Raw genomic sequence first — 13,534 nt, forward strand, 5'->3', positions numbered from 1 at the left:
CTATTTCAGCACAGATATTCTTAGTTAGAATTCTAAGTTATTCCTTTGAAACAGGAATAGAAATCACCATCTCAGCTATGGGATTGTCATGCACATCCATACAAGTGTGCCATGTGAATCTCTGCCCTGTCATACAGTTTACTTTACATATATGGATTTCTGTTCCGTTTGGGATAGTCTGTTAGCTGGTGATTTCTTTCAGTTTGTTTTTCTTTATGTGGATAATAGTCATTTTACAAAAGGCTGTCTTGTTTGGGGCCTGCTGCCATGGCATGGCCATCCTCTGGAATCACTATGAATTCCTGCATCCTTTGGAAAAAAACATACAGATCTCTTTTATTTCATTTACTCACCCCCATACAACCAAAATAAAGGCTAGAACATTGTGATCAAAACCAAAAACAGTAGAAAAAAAAAAAGGGACCTATTATATACTGTGAAATCTTTGTTTCTTATGTTTCAGCCTCTTGTTTGGCACAAGAATGGTTTGCTCTGGTGGAATGTTTAAGATGTGCATTTTTCACAGCAGCTCTTGTACCCAAGTTATGGTTTGGACCATGCAAGCTGTTCAGTAGGCATGGCTCACAGACACAGCTCTGGGCAGCTAGAAAAAGAATACAAGAAACCATTACTGAGGAAGAGGATTTAGTTTTGCAAACAAACCAAGCAAGCTTCCTGCCTGCAGGTCTCGGGCATGAGAAGTGAGATTTCTGTGATTGCAACTTTGTTTTTCCACAGGATTGTTGAGAAAAAGACAGTTGCTCTTAAGTTTTAAATTTCATGGATTTTTCGCAACTGAGAATTATGTCATCCTGGGTTGTTTTTTTTCCTGGTAGTACTAATTTGCCTGCATTTAAATCTAATAATAGTTTATTAAACCTGGCATGTGGAATAGCAGAATCTTAGTGATGGAAAGATTGGGATTTGTTTCCTTTAGCAGTTTGAAGATATCCATGTCACACTAAGTTGTCTTGTGCAGCAAGTTGGTTGCTGTAAGCTGCTTCTGCCAGTGACTTTGTTTATGGGAAAAAATGATCTGGCTGTGAGAACTAGACTTACTTTAAAGTAATTGACAAGAACTGTGTCTGTGATCCCCAATATAGGCTTTTTCCAGTCACTTGGGAGAGATTAGATGTGTCTTAACATCATCTTACTAGCAGTGAAGTTGCCCCAAAAGTTTCACTGCCATCACCCTGTCTTCAGATGCTTTCTTCTTTCCTCATTGAAGCAAATAATCTTTTGCCATCTATTAGGTCCAACATTAATGCTCCTTTGCATATTAATTACTGTTACTTTACCTGTAACACTCAGCCCACCACCTTGTGGCTCTCCAGTTTGGAATCCAAAGGCCTGGACCTGATACTTTTTCCATGTGGGCAGCAGAAAACAATATATTGTGATCTTTTGATTTCTAGTGGCTTTATACAAGAATTATTGAACATAGAACAAAGTAAAGCAGAAATATGTAACAGTTGACTCAGGAATTCACCCAGTCTTTGTTTTGGCTTGTAATATGATTTATGAATGGATTTTCACTGTACAGTAAGGTAGCATTGACTCTTTATCCTAAATATTTTATGAAAGTTTTTAGGAAACTTGTGAGCAATGTTGTATCTTAGTTTTACTTACACAAGGGAGTTTAAGGAAATTTTTTGCTTTAAAGGAAGGAAAGGGGGGAGACAAGGAAAGTGGCAGTGGAGGGGAATGAGCTCTCAACAGAAGCTCTCTCAGATTAAAAGATAATTGTTACTATTCCAGGCAGGCTTTGCATTAGGACAGCTATTAAAAAACCCAAATGGTACCTGTGTCAGTTTAGAACTCAGACAATAGATACAGAAAGTCATCCTATAGAAACTGGAGCTCTGAAGATTTCCTTGGTTAAGTTAAAGCCAGTTAGGCCAACGTTTTGCTACTATCTTGAGGTGAAATGATTTTTCCAAAAGTATTATAAAAATATGTTGTAGATTATAATTATCTGTTAAAACATACTTTCCATTTTCATATTTTAGTCTGTATAATTCTATTCTAAAAAGTACACGTGTGGAGGAGAAGATCAGGAAAGGAAGGAAAGGATCTAGTGCAGATTACACTACATAAAACACATGTTTGAAATAATGCTGATATAGCTGAAGTATGTGGGCTGGGCTCTCCTTCTGTGTACAAATGATGTGCTCCTTCCATCTCTGAATGCACACAATTTTACCTTTGACATAGTAAGGAATAATGTCAATGAGTAATTAAGAAAGCATGGAAGCAAGTGTCAGCTTTGTGCTAGATTCCCAAGGTGGTTAATATACGTTAATATGTGTTACGACTGCTGTAGTTGAAAGGCACAACTAAAGGTTTGAGGGGAGAGATGAGAAGTCTTTTATTACACCATGCAGTTCAAATAGCTTGAAAAAATAGACTTTCAAACCTTGATTTTTCTCTCTCAGATCACAGTATTTATAACAAGCTGTCTTGGGATACTAATGTCCAAGGCAATGTTTCTGATAGTCATTTACTTCCAGGCTTTGGTCAGAAGTGAATGGTTCTGTTTCAAAGATTTGTAGTAATGTGGTTCTCAGAGACTGCAAATAGATGGTTTAGCTGAATACAGACAGTGCATTAAAAATGTCTAAAGAAGAAAAATAGTAGCTGGAAACAGAGATCAGTTCAGAGCTCTAGAAGCAGTAACTGGTGTTCGTTCCAGGGCAATGAGCTCTTTTAAATATACAGTAATTTTAATCAGATTTTCTCATGAAAACTTTAATAAGCTTCAGCTCACTCACCTACATCTATTTGGTAGAACATCAGTTTCTCTACTCAATATACAATCATACTCTGTGAAAGAATTCCAGGGAACTGCAGTTATTTGTGCAGCAGGGAGGAAAAGGGGGGAAATACTGTGTGAGGTTTCTGGTGAAAATGCTGATGTTCAGCATCGTGTTTACAAATGACAACACGTGTGCTTGCAATGCCACACGTTGCACTGGGCTGTGAGGACAGTGGTCTTATGCCACAGATATGATGCTCCTGTGCTTTGTTTAAGAATCTCCAGAAGAAATGCAGTTAGAAAAGTAGTGAGAGTGAGATGCAAGTGTAAGTCTCGAGTAATAAATGTGTCCTACTTTAAGGTAGCAGTGTACACATATCCTGTCTGCTTGAGGAGTGACAAAGATTTACTGCATGTAACTTTGATTCCTTACCCTGCCAAGTTCTCCCATCGAGGGCAACAGTGAGCTGGCCCCTCGTGGGTCCCCTGCTTCTGGAGGCCCTGCTCAGCACCCTGCTTCTGGAGGCAATGCTCAGCACCCTGCTTCTGGAGGCAATGCTCAGCACCCTGCTTCTGGAGGCAATGCTCAGCACCCTCTGTCTCTAGGCAATGCTCAGCACCCTGCTTCTGGAGGCCCTGCTCAGCACCCTGCTTCTGGAGGCCCTGCTCAGCACTGGCATACGACAGAGTTTGCTCCCAAGGACTGGAGGATGATCTGTGATTACAGACAGTTGTGGATTCTGAAGTCTGTGTCTTGCATTTTGAAGGTGGTGTGTGTGTATCTGATCTATACTCTTTGCAGTCTTAAGGGTTCTCTGCATTGGCCTTTGTCATCCTCTGGGCATGCTCTAGTTCTCTCAGCTGGAGGAGGATGTTCTGTGATACATCCTAGGTGCACATCAGCACACAGTGATGCAGTACAGGTTATCATCTGCAGCGGTGATTGATAAACGATCAATGATACACTCACCTCTCATTAGGAGGTGTCAGGTCATTTCTTAAGAAGAAAAATGAAGAGTTGGACATTTTACATAGTGATTATATGCCAGAAACTACCTTTCTTCACCTATGGGGCCACCTTCTCCAAAAGGGTACATTTTGTTCCATCCATGCTTTGGGCAATGGGGAGCAGGTGCATGGATGAGGAGGAAAAGGGACAGACAGTCCTTTGAGTCTCCCCTCTATCCCAGCTAAAAGCCTAAGACAAGCAAATGTTTTGTGGGTTCTGGGTGGTTTTTTTTACTTTGGTCTTTATTTCAGGTTATCTGTGACTTGGAGAACAAAGTCTGCAGTGGGATGCTCAGAGGAAGCAGCAGCTGCTGGAGCTGAGGCATCAGTGGGAAGAGGAGAAGCAGAGGGCAGCTCAGGACCATGAGGCTGAAGTGACTAAGCTGAAAGCAGAGGCAGAAATAATGACACTACACCTGAAAAAGCTACATGCCCTAGAAATGGAGAAGGCTGTGGACAAGGTAAGAGGGCCACACACTGCTTGTGGTGTGGCAAAAGGGGAGCAATCACCTCAAAATCTCCTCGGATGTGCAAACTTTCAATGGAGAAAAATGTTTAAGGGTCATTTGAGTTGAAAATAGAGATGTGTGCAGTAGATCTGACATTGGATGCTGCAATCCTGCTGTGAGGATGGAAAGTTTTGTGGTTCCATGACAGGAGCTGCCTCCTCCCCGGGCACACAGCGGCTGTGGCACTGCCAGGGCTCTGGGGCAGCACCTCCCAGCCCTGCTGAGGGGCAACCTGGGCAACTGTGAGCTCAGGAGCTGGTGGGACTTTAAAAATCCTGATGATTTCAAGGGCAAAGCCTGCCAAGGACAAGGTAAATGACTTTTTCTTTGCTGGAACAGAGTAGAAAGGGTGGCTTTATCTAACCAAGCCTTAGCTCCCATAAAAAGAGGGAAAGTTCTTAAGGGGGAAAAGGTTCAGGTTAAAACTGCAAAGAAATTGGGTCTAGTTGCTAACAATGGCTGGTCTAGTTTTGCCTGGGCACGTTGGGTGAGCAAGTACTGTGTGAAGGGCTTGAAAATAGAAATTAATGTTTCAGGTACATGGAGGCTTCACTCCCCACTCTGCTCAGAGGGGTCACTGCCCATGGATCCACAATTGCTGAGCAGCCCCTTGTACCAACATCAAGTATTTCACCACATTAGGGATGACATGAGCTAAAACTTCTGAGTTTTATTTCAAAGGCTAAATTAAGAAGCACCAGTTAATATTGATGGTAGACACTGTGTATGTGTAAGCAGAGTTGTCAAAGTATCTTTTCAATGTGTTAATGCAAGAAATGATACATTTTATTGCCAAGTGCTGGTTCCGTGGCACAAATTAACAATCTGCATATACTGTTTGAGCAGCCTTTGTGAAAGTGACATTTCATTTACCTGCGTCAGGTTCTTGGTCTGTAATTTTCAAGAGCATTGGGAGGATTATGTTGGCAATCAGCCAGGCTGGAGCCACTAAACCGGCTCTGATCAACAATTCAGAACCTTTTCTGAATGTAAGGAAAGCTCCTCTTGGCATAATTATTTAAAGCCAAGGTCAGAGAAAGTACTTAAACCTTTGAAATTCATCATTAAAGGATTAATTTTAACTCAGGAAGACATTGTCATTTTTGCTTAAAAATGGAATTTGAATCTCAATTCTTTTCTTTCTTTGATCTTTTTTCCTTTACGTGGGTAGTATAGCACAAGAAAAGTTAACTTCTTTACATCCTGAAATTAAAGTTACAAATAATCCTTCACAAGGCAAAATCTTTAATAGTCTTGAATTGTCATTTCTGTCAGAAATACTGTTTTTTAATTTGTTGGATTTTTTTCTATTTTTCAAAAAAATTGCTAATTTGAAGCTATATTAACTGCTATTGAAATTTTTAAATTATTATTATTTAGTCTAATTCCCTATTTTTACCTCTAATCAGAAGAGCACATGTTGAGTACAAGATAGGGGAAAAATAAAAAGTAGCTGTGTTGGAAAGTCTGTCACAGCCATGTGAGAATACCTTGCATTGCTTTCAAATTTCCCCTTAGCATTTTCCTTCATTTCTGTCTCCCAGTTGTAGAGCTGTGGAAATTGGCCACAAAGTCCAAAAGTCAAAATAGCTTAGAGGGCAAACTCCATTTAAAGCTCAGAAGTTACTCTTTCAGCTAACTTAGTTCAAATCTTGATCCTATTAAAGTCCAAGGAACTTTGATGAAGGAGATTTTATCCAAGGAGAAAAAAAAGAAAAAGCACATCTTAATTGTAACATGAGTCTTGAAACTTGTTTTTATCTTTCAGCCACTCCTGTTACCTTGAAATTTAGGACAATATGGGAGAAAATTTGTCCCCTAACTTTACTTTTTTTCTGCCAATTCTGTGAAGATTGCTTAAAAATCCAAGGGGAAGCTGAATTTCCCCATTTAGGCTTGGAACCTTTGAGTGTCCAGATTTTCTGAAGGTCAGTCTGTTCCCAAGTGAAGGATCTGGTTCCTCTGGGGTCTCTTTTGTGAGTGATACTGATTTCTCTGGGGGTTGTTTTGTGTAAGTGTGGACTGTTGTTCACGTGAAGATGACTAAATACAAAAGAAAAGGCTACAACTTCAGTGAAAAGAAAAACTGAAGTAAAAATGGGTAGGAGATCTAGGATTCAGAGGTAGAGGAACAGGTTTCATTGCAAGAGCACTGGATATTAAATATTTGTTGGTATTTGTAGACAACTTCTCAGTATTGAGGGACACAATTTAACATACTGGGGCATTTTCTGTTGTTTAAATATCTCAGCTTTAAATGTAGTACATTGTTTATTGAAATATTTTAGTTGATTGATTTTGTCAGTGATTCTGACATACAGGGCCAGGAAGTTGCTCAACGTAGTACAGAAATGTTTTTGAACCTGGGGTTCTAAAAGCAAATCTCTCTTGTCAGTTACTGCATCTCCCAGTCAGGGAAGGAGAAGTGGGAGAATACTTCACATGTTGCCAAATGGCACTGGGTGACCTGCACAAGAGGAAAACCAACCATGACATCTGTTATTGTGGAAATAGTAATAAAGGGAAAAGTCCATAATTGTCCACTGCCCTCCCCAGTTGCAGGTATTATTTCCAGTAACACTGCTTTCTTACCAAGGGAGCTATAACTGCCTGAAATATGCATGTTATGAGAACCTGGTGTGGCCATGGTTGGGTGGTGGAGTGGGCAGTGCTAGGTTATCAGTTGGACTTGATGATCTTAGAAGTCCCTTCCAAGCAAAGCAATTCCATGATTCTGTGGTAAGCTGGGTACCCCTGGAATTCTCCGTGCCAAGTGCTGCTCCCTGAGCTGCAGGAGAGCTGGAGGAGGTGTCAAGGGCTCTACCATAGTGGGAGTCAAAAACCTTCTGCAGTCAAGGTCCTTATCACCAGCCTGGCACGTAGAGGTGGGGCTGGGATGATGTGGGCTGGTCCAGGAGCAGCTCAGTGTGTGCTGGGCTAACATGATGCAGGGGTGGCTGTTCCTGCCAGGACAGGGCAGAGATCCAGCTTCAGCCTTGCTTCTTGCTAGGCCAGGTAACCACCTTATTTCTCACCTTTGAAGAGGTAACACTATAGTTATATGAGAACACAGAACCACTTTGTCAGATGAGAACACATTTTAATGTCCTTAAGATCAGCTAAGCCACAGTGGATGTGAATCAGGCACAACCTGAGGACAATAGCATGGAGAATTTGAAACAGCTCTTACCATCTTCTTAGGACTGCAGGACTTTCATAATGCCTGTTATCTTTCTCTAAAATAAATATTACTTGAGGATATCTCCAAATGATTTCTTGTCTCTTAGTTAAGAAACCTTACATATTGTTTCAGAAGAACACTTGGATTCAATCAAAATGATTTTGGTTTACTTTTAAAGTGTAGATTTAATTTGCTGGAGTTTCATTATAGCAGGAGATCAGAGCATTTTCTGCTGTGATGGTAGTTGAATTTTTTTTATTTGAAGTTGTACCTCATTATGATGAAATGAAACATAAACTGTTGAAGAAATAAACATAGTAGAGCTGCATCATCTTGTAGTTAGGCTCCCCTAATGAGTCATTTTGGGAAGGAGGCAGGTGTGCTGGAGGCTGCATCAGCAGCACTTAGGGCACGAGCACTAATCAGCCAGGTGTAAAAAAGCTCACAAGTGTTTTCAGGTTTGCCACAAATTACTAAAAGCAAGAGACAAAATGCATTTCTAAGTGCATGCAGATGTGAGCTTGGCTAACACGAATGTTTGTAACTTTGTCTGTGGTATTTTCTTGGCAAAGAAAATGAGCTTTCAGAGAACATGACCCAAGCAGATCAGCAGACATGCAAACAATGCTCAAAGGAAGTGACCCTGGAACTGAAAATTTCTCATAAAAAAGCTCTCTTTGAGCAGCACACGTGAGTAAATTGAAGTGGGAGAATAAAGGTTGGGTTTTTTCCCCTCTCTACATAATTTTCAAGGTTTAGCTTTTTATTGACTTCTCTTCTGTATTTAAGTAGGTAGTTTGAATCATCATGTTAAGTCTTTATGGAGGTTCCAAGAACATCTAATTCTTTTTCAGTGCTGCTTTTCTTGTGGAGAAGTAATTTACATTTTTGTGTATTGACTGTACCAAATGCACATGATACTTGATTACAGGATGAAGCTGTAGTAAAAAAAAAAACAAATATGAAAGAAAAAGGAGGAGTCAGACACTTTAGCTTCTGGACCACAGTTCTTTTGGTTTCAGTACAGTTGTGAAATGGCTCATTTCTGGAGAGATGGGACTCTAAGGTGGCTTGCAACCTGGCCAGAGCCAAGCAGATCCTTCTTGTAGGCTTTAATGATATAGCAGTTAGTGGTACTCTGAGACTTCTGTAATTTTAAATGAAAATTGATATTTTAAATGGTTTCTAGTCCGCATGTTACAATCACTCCACCTGTGTCTGGTGGAAAGTCCACATGAAACTAAAATGCCTTGGAAACTCAAAGTGAAGGCTAAAATTTAGAAAAATAAAAATAAGTTATGAGACTGTTTCCCTATTTAAGATCAGCAACTTCATATAATAATTATAATGTAATATAATGGTTTTGTAATGGGACCTTTTTCAAATATCTGCAATGTTCTAGAATTGGATGCTTAATTTTTCTTCAACTTGCATGTAGTTTGCACATAATGTGCCCTAGAGAGTATTTTGCTCTTTCCTTTTTCATCAGGCTTTCTGGTGCTGGATTAATTAACCAGCAAGTACAGCCCTAGGATGCAGTCCAGCTGGACATGCTTGTTGGGCAAACTTTCCTACTGCAAATGCAGGAATCTCTTTAATTCACAGTATCTGTTCCAGCATTATTGTCAGTACTTATACAGATGATGTCACACTGTTCAGCACTGGCAAAGAAATAGATGATGGAGAGAGAGAATATGACATCTTCAGAGATTAAAGAGATACTCCATGAAAAGCATTGGATGTCCCCACGCAGTGAAGTTACTTCTGCTCATAAAGCACAAGCACTGCATGCTTCCCATTAGTTTATGCTGTTCAGTGCTGTTTCTCTGGCTGTTCTTCTCTACCAACTCAACATTTTATTAACTACCAAAACGGTTCCATCTTTGTACCTAAGACCTTTTGGGAACAGGACCATCTCTGCAGCAATTCAGTAGGTTCCTGCTTAGACTTCTTGGCATAATGGAGTCTTTGATCTGCATGGCACCTTTCACTTCATCAGCTTGGACACCAACAGCCAAAGCACAGGCAGCTTTGTTTATGTGGGCACCTGGATGAGCTGTTTGCACACTCATCACAGCCAGTCCCTGGTTACTTGCATGGGGGCAGGCAGGTCAGCCATAAAATGTGGGCAGGTATTCTTCCCAAGTGTAATGATAGAATTAAATTGGTATCTAATGATTATGTTGATGTGTGTTTTTCTACTTACTGAATGCATTCAGGATCTCCAACAGTTGTTATATATTGTGCCATTTTTTTATACTACAATTTTCCAATGTTTGTTTGAGACTGTTATATAGGTTCTTTGGCTTGGCTTCTAATGCTTACCCAGAAGAGTTTGCTATTTCCTGAGTCTCTTAATTATTTTTATTATAATCCAAGAAATATTGTCTATGATATTGTCTCTGTTGCAAAGTAGTAACACCATTGTTATTGTGTTGGAGAGTCTGCTTACATGTACTTACATTTGGTGTCTGAACATTTCTGACACGCTTTTAGTGAGTCACCAACTAATATTAAAAATAAGCATAGTACTTTGGCTTTGTTGGAGGAATTTTGCCAATAACCTAGAAGATGAAGAAAAAAGAAATACCTTTCAAAAAGAGAAAAGATCTGTATAGCAAAGTGAGTGTAAGCACAAGAAGTGCAGATTATTTAATCAGTCTTTATTGTACCTTTACAGCAACTCTTGCAATAAAATCTTGCTCACAGATGAGAGGAGAAAACCAATTTCCTCTCTAGTGTGTCTCCCTTTGCACTTCTTCTTATTCCTTCAAAGAAAAAGAAAGATGATAATAGACCAGGAACGTGGGGACAGGAATTGCATCATCCCTTAGGGGAGCCATTTGGAAGAGTCTTCAATCAGCAGAGCCAAATATGAAGAAAAATATGGTAGAATAATCTTGGGGATATTTCACTCAAATGAGACTAGAGAATTTATGGCTTTCTCCCTACAGGGGATATTTCAAAGAAGTAGTCTCAGTTTTTCACTATGAGTTACTCTGCTTCTACCTTCTTTTTTAAAAAAATAAACCAACAACAAAACAAAACCCCTTAGAAAAACCAAATGGGAAATAGTTTAGATTTCTGCCCATCAATTGTATTTATAAACCAGAGGTAACCAAGAGTAGTTGATGTAACTGTCACTGCAGGGAAAAACAAGCCCCCATAAGCATTGGGCTTAATTTGTAACATCTTCATTAATGTTTGTGAGGAGATCAAGTGCCACGTTGTTTGCATTCACAAATAACACTGCAGGGTTAAAAATCAATATGACTGAGGCAATACTGTTAAGAATGAGAACCAGACAAGAACCAGCCTAGTTGAGCTAAATGATAAATTATGACAAAATATGGAATTAAGATAGCTTTCAACAGGGCACAGGCTGATAAAATTAGGGCTCTATCATATGGCCTTGTCTTCCCATGCATGTTATTCACTCCCCATCATATCAATTATAGTTGGTTAGTTGGTTGAGAAATTTGTTTGGGTTTTTTTTTAACCAACTGGTATTAATCTAAGATGTCTAAGAAGTATTCACATCTTCTCTGCTCCTAATTCTTTTCAAGTCTGTGTCCAAACACCAACTGCTTTTAGTTCTGCCTGAACCAGGGCACTCTGCTTTTTCTAAAACCTCCAGGTTGTAGCCTTTGTTGTATACTCATAAGATCAAGATTCACAAAATCATTAAGATGGTGGATGAGGTGAATGCTGAATTGTTATTTACCCCCCAAGAGCTTGGGTATAGTTGCTGGAAACTAATAAGAGGTTAATTTAGAACTGGTGAAAGAAGGTCCTTCTCGAAGCAGTAGATAGCGAGCAGCTTGAGTTGATTTCTGTGGAGGTCATGGAGGCAGATATTATCAGCAGGTTCAAATTAAGCAGTTTTATGAGCAGCACGTTTGTAACCAATCACTAATGGGAAGAAGCAGGGATTTAACTTCTCATTTCCCTGATAGGGCAGTTGTGGGTGCTGGGGGAATATGAGTGGTACAGACCACAGAAGGGGAGCAGGTTCCTGCAGGCAGAAGCTGGAGAGGACACTGGGCTCAGTGCCCCATGAGCCTGGCTCTGGTGGACATACATGATACTTCTAGTACAACTGATCTTTTCAATCTGAACTTTCCTGGTTATGATGTGCAGGAGGCTTTTCCAGTGGTAGAATGGCTGTTCTCATTATTTTCTCAATAGTTTCCTGAGCCTTTCTTCACTATCCAAACTGCACTACCCCAGCTTCCTCTTGTAATGCACAACTGCTTATTAATCTAACTTTACTGAATACTTTTTAAGGCACAGTTGAATCATTGCCTCAATCTCACCTTTTTTTCACAATACTTTGTGTTTTGGGTAGGGCTGGTTGTTTGTAGGTACAGTTTTCTCTGATTCACCAGTTTTTCTTATCTTTACATCCCAGAGTCACTTACAACCTTAGGAAAACTATTGGCTGTTCTCCAGGACAGTAGCTGATTGTCATGTGAGATTTTATATTTATTTTTTTTTGACTCAGCCAATTCATTCTTAGATTCTCTCAGAGTTCCTGAATATACACCATCTGGTCTGGGTGCCCAGCCTGGGGTGAGAGGACAGGTCCTACCACCAATGTCCTGTTACTGGATCCCAGTAACTGCAGCGATGGCTGCTGATTTCACTGCGGCTCCTTCATGGTTTATCCAAACAACTGTAACAGGTGTTTGTTACCTGGAATTAGTAAATACTAAATGGAAATGTCTCCTGCATCCCATGGCACATTCTTACTCTTTCTGAAAGTTTCTAGGGTCATGCATCCTTTACACAATGGTTTTCTCAAGTCCCCCAAACCCAAGAGTCAACACAAGCCAAAGCAAAAGCTGCCCCACCAGCCTGTCCATCACATTCCTGCTTAGGGCAGTATTTGGATATCTGGATCTTTCACTATAGGTTTCTTTCAGAAAAAAATACTCAGTTATCAAGACTAAACTAATACAAAACAACTTTATTGTGTGTTTAAATTCTGGCACAATTTGAAGACATTGTTTACACTTATTTGCTCTTTCTTTGTATCTTTAGAATAGAAAAAAAAGCTGCAGGTGGCTTTTTTTTTCTTTTTGGAGGGGAAGGAGTGTTTGGGAAATAGAGAAGGGGTAAAATGATGTTATTGGTGCTTTAGAGTCTTTATGTGAAGAAACAAGTGTGTTCCAAAATGACTTGCTTAGAGCTGCAGAACATGTCATGGAATAAAACCCACCTTCATTAAATGGGTGAGAAAGAATTCTTATTGTTTTGAAGTCCTTATGATCAGTCTGCATATGCTCCATTGTAATGTGATACTAAAGTGCCTCAATTATGATTTGTATATTTTGGTGCCAGAAGGGTTTTTTTCTTATGCTAAATTATTAAGTTCTGTCAGCTGCTGGGCTGTCATATAGAGATACAGTAAATCACATTATATTTTGTCATGGATTACACAGAGCAATAAATTTGGGAACAGAGATCAAAGTAGTTTCACAATCACATCTGAGTGTAGGAGGGGTGTTTAACTTGTAGAAAATCTGATTTAGGTGAAACTGTTGCAGTTCTTGTGTGAATGTGAAATGAATTTGGGTGTTTTGCTTGAAACCAAATAAGGTACAAACCCCCCAAAGAGTTTTCCTGTGTTCAGTTCAGAGGAGTTAATTCTGACCTGCAGCTGCAGGATGGAGAACTGATAAATAATTAAACATTGGGAATGTTAAGAGTCTCGCAATGTCTTATTTATGTTTTTAATTGCTTTCATGATTGAGCAATATATTCCATTCTCTTTTTAATTGGGCCTTTGCTGGCCTTGTGCATAGTTAGTCATGGGTGCAGTAATGCTTTCTGGCTCTGGGAAGTTGTCATTCTTTTGGGGAAGCTTTGTTGTATTTAAAACTACAAAAAGTAATCCAGCATAATCTTGCTAAGGAGCACTGATTGCTTCAGATCATAGATTTGTTAGGGGATTTGCTTGTATTTTGAATGTTTGCCTTTCCAACTGCAGGAGCTTAACTTTTGTTGGGCTTTTATCTAATGATGAAACTTAGTAATACTGAGTTAAGTTAGTAAAACCAGGTCTGTTCTTTTCTTTCC

The 13,534-nt window shown here is 39.6% G+C and overlaps 1 protein-coding gene across 1 annotated transcript in view; it reads left to right on the top strand.

The window, feature by feature from the left end:
• Positions 1-13,534, top strand: part of CEP112 (centrosomal protein 112kDa) — a 157,128-nt gene that overhangs the window by 95,055 nt on the left and 48,539 nt on the right. The window contains exon 22 of the mRNA XM_010002794.1: positions 4,034-4,224. Coding sequence (XP_010001096.1) covers positions 4,034-4,224 — 191 coding nt within the window. The remainder of the gene's footprint in view (positions 1-4,033; positions 4,225-13,534) is intronic.

The sequence above is a fragment of the Chaetura pelagica genome, unplaced genomic scaffold (assembly GCF_000747805.2).
Source record: "Chaetura pelagica isolate M959 unplaced genomic scaffold, ChaPel_1.0 scaffold47, whole genome shotgun sequence".
Taxonomy (NCBI): Eukaryota; Metazoa; Chordata; class Aves; order Apodiformes; family Apodidae; genus Chaetura; species Chaetura pelagica.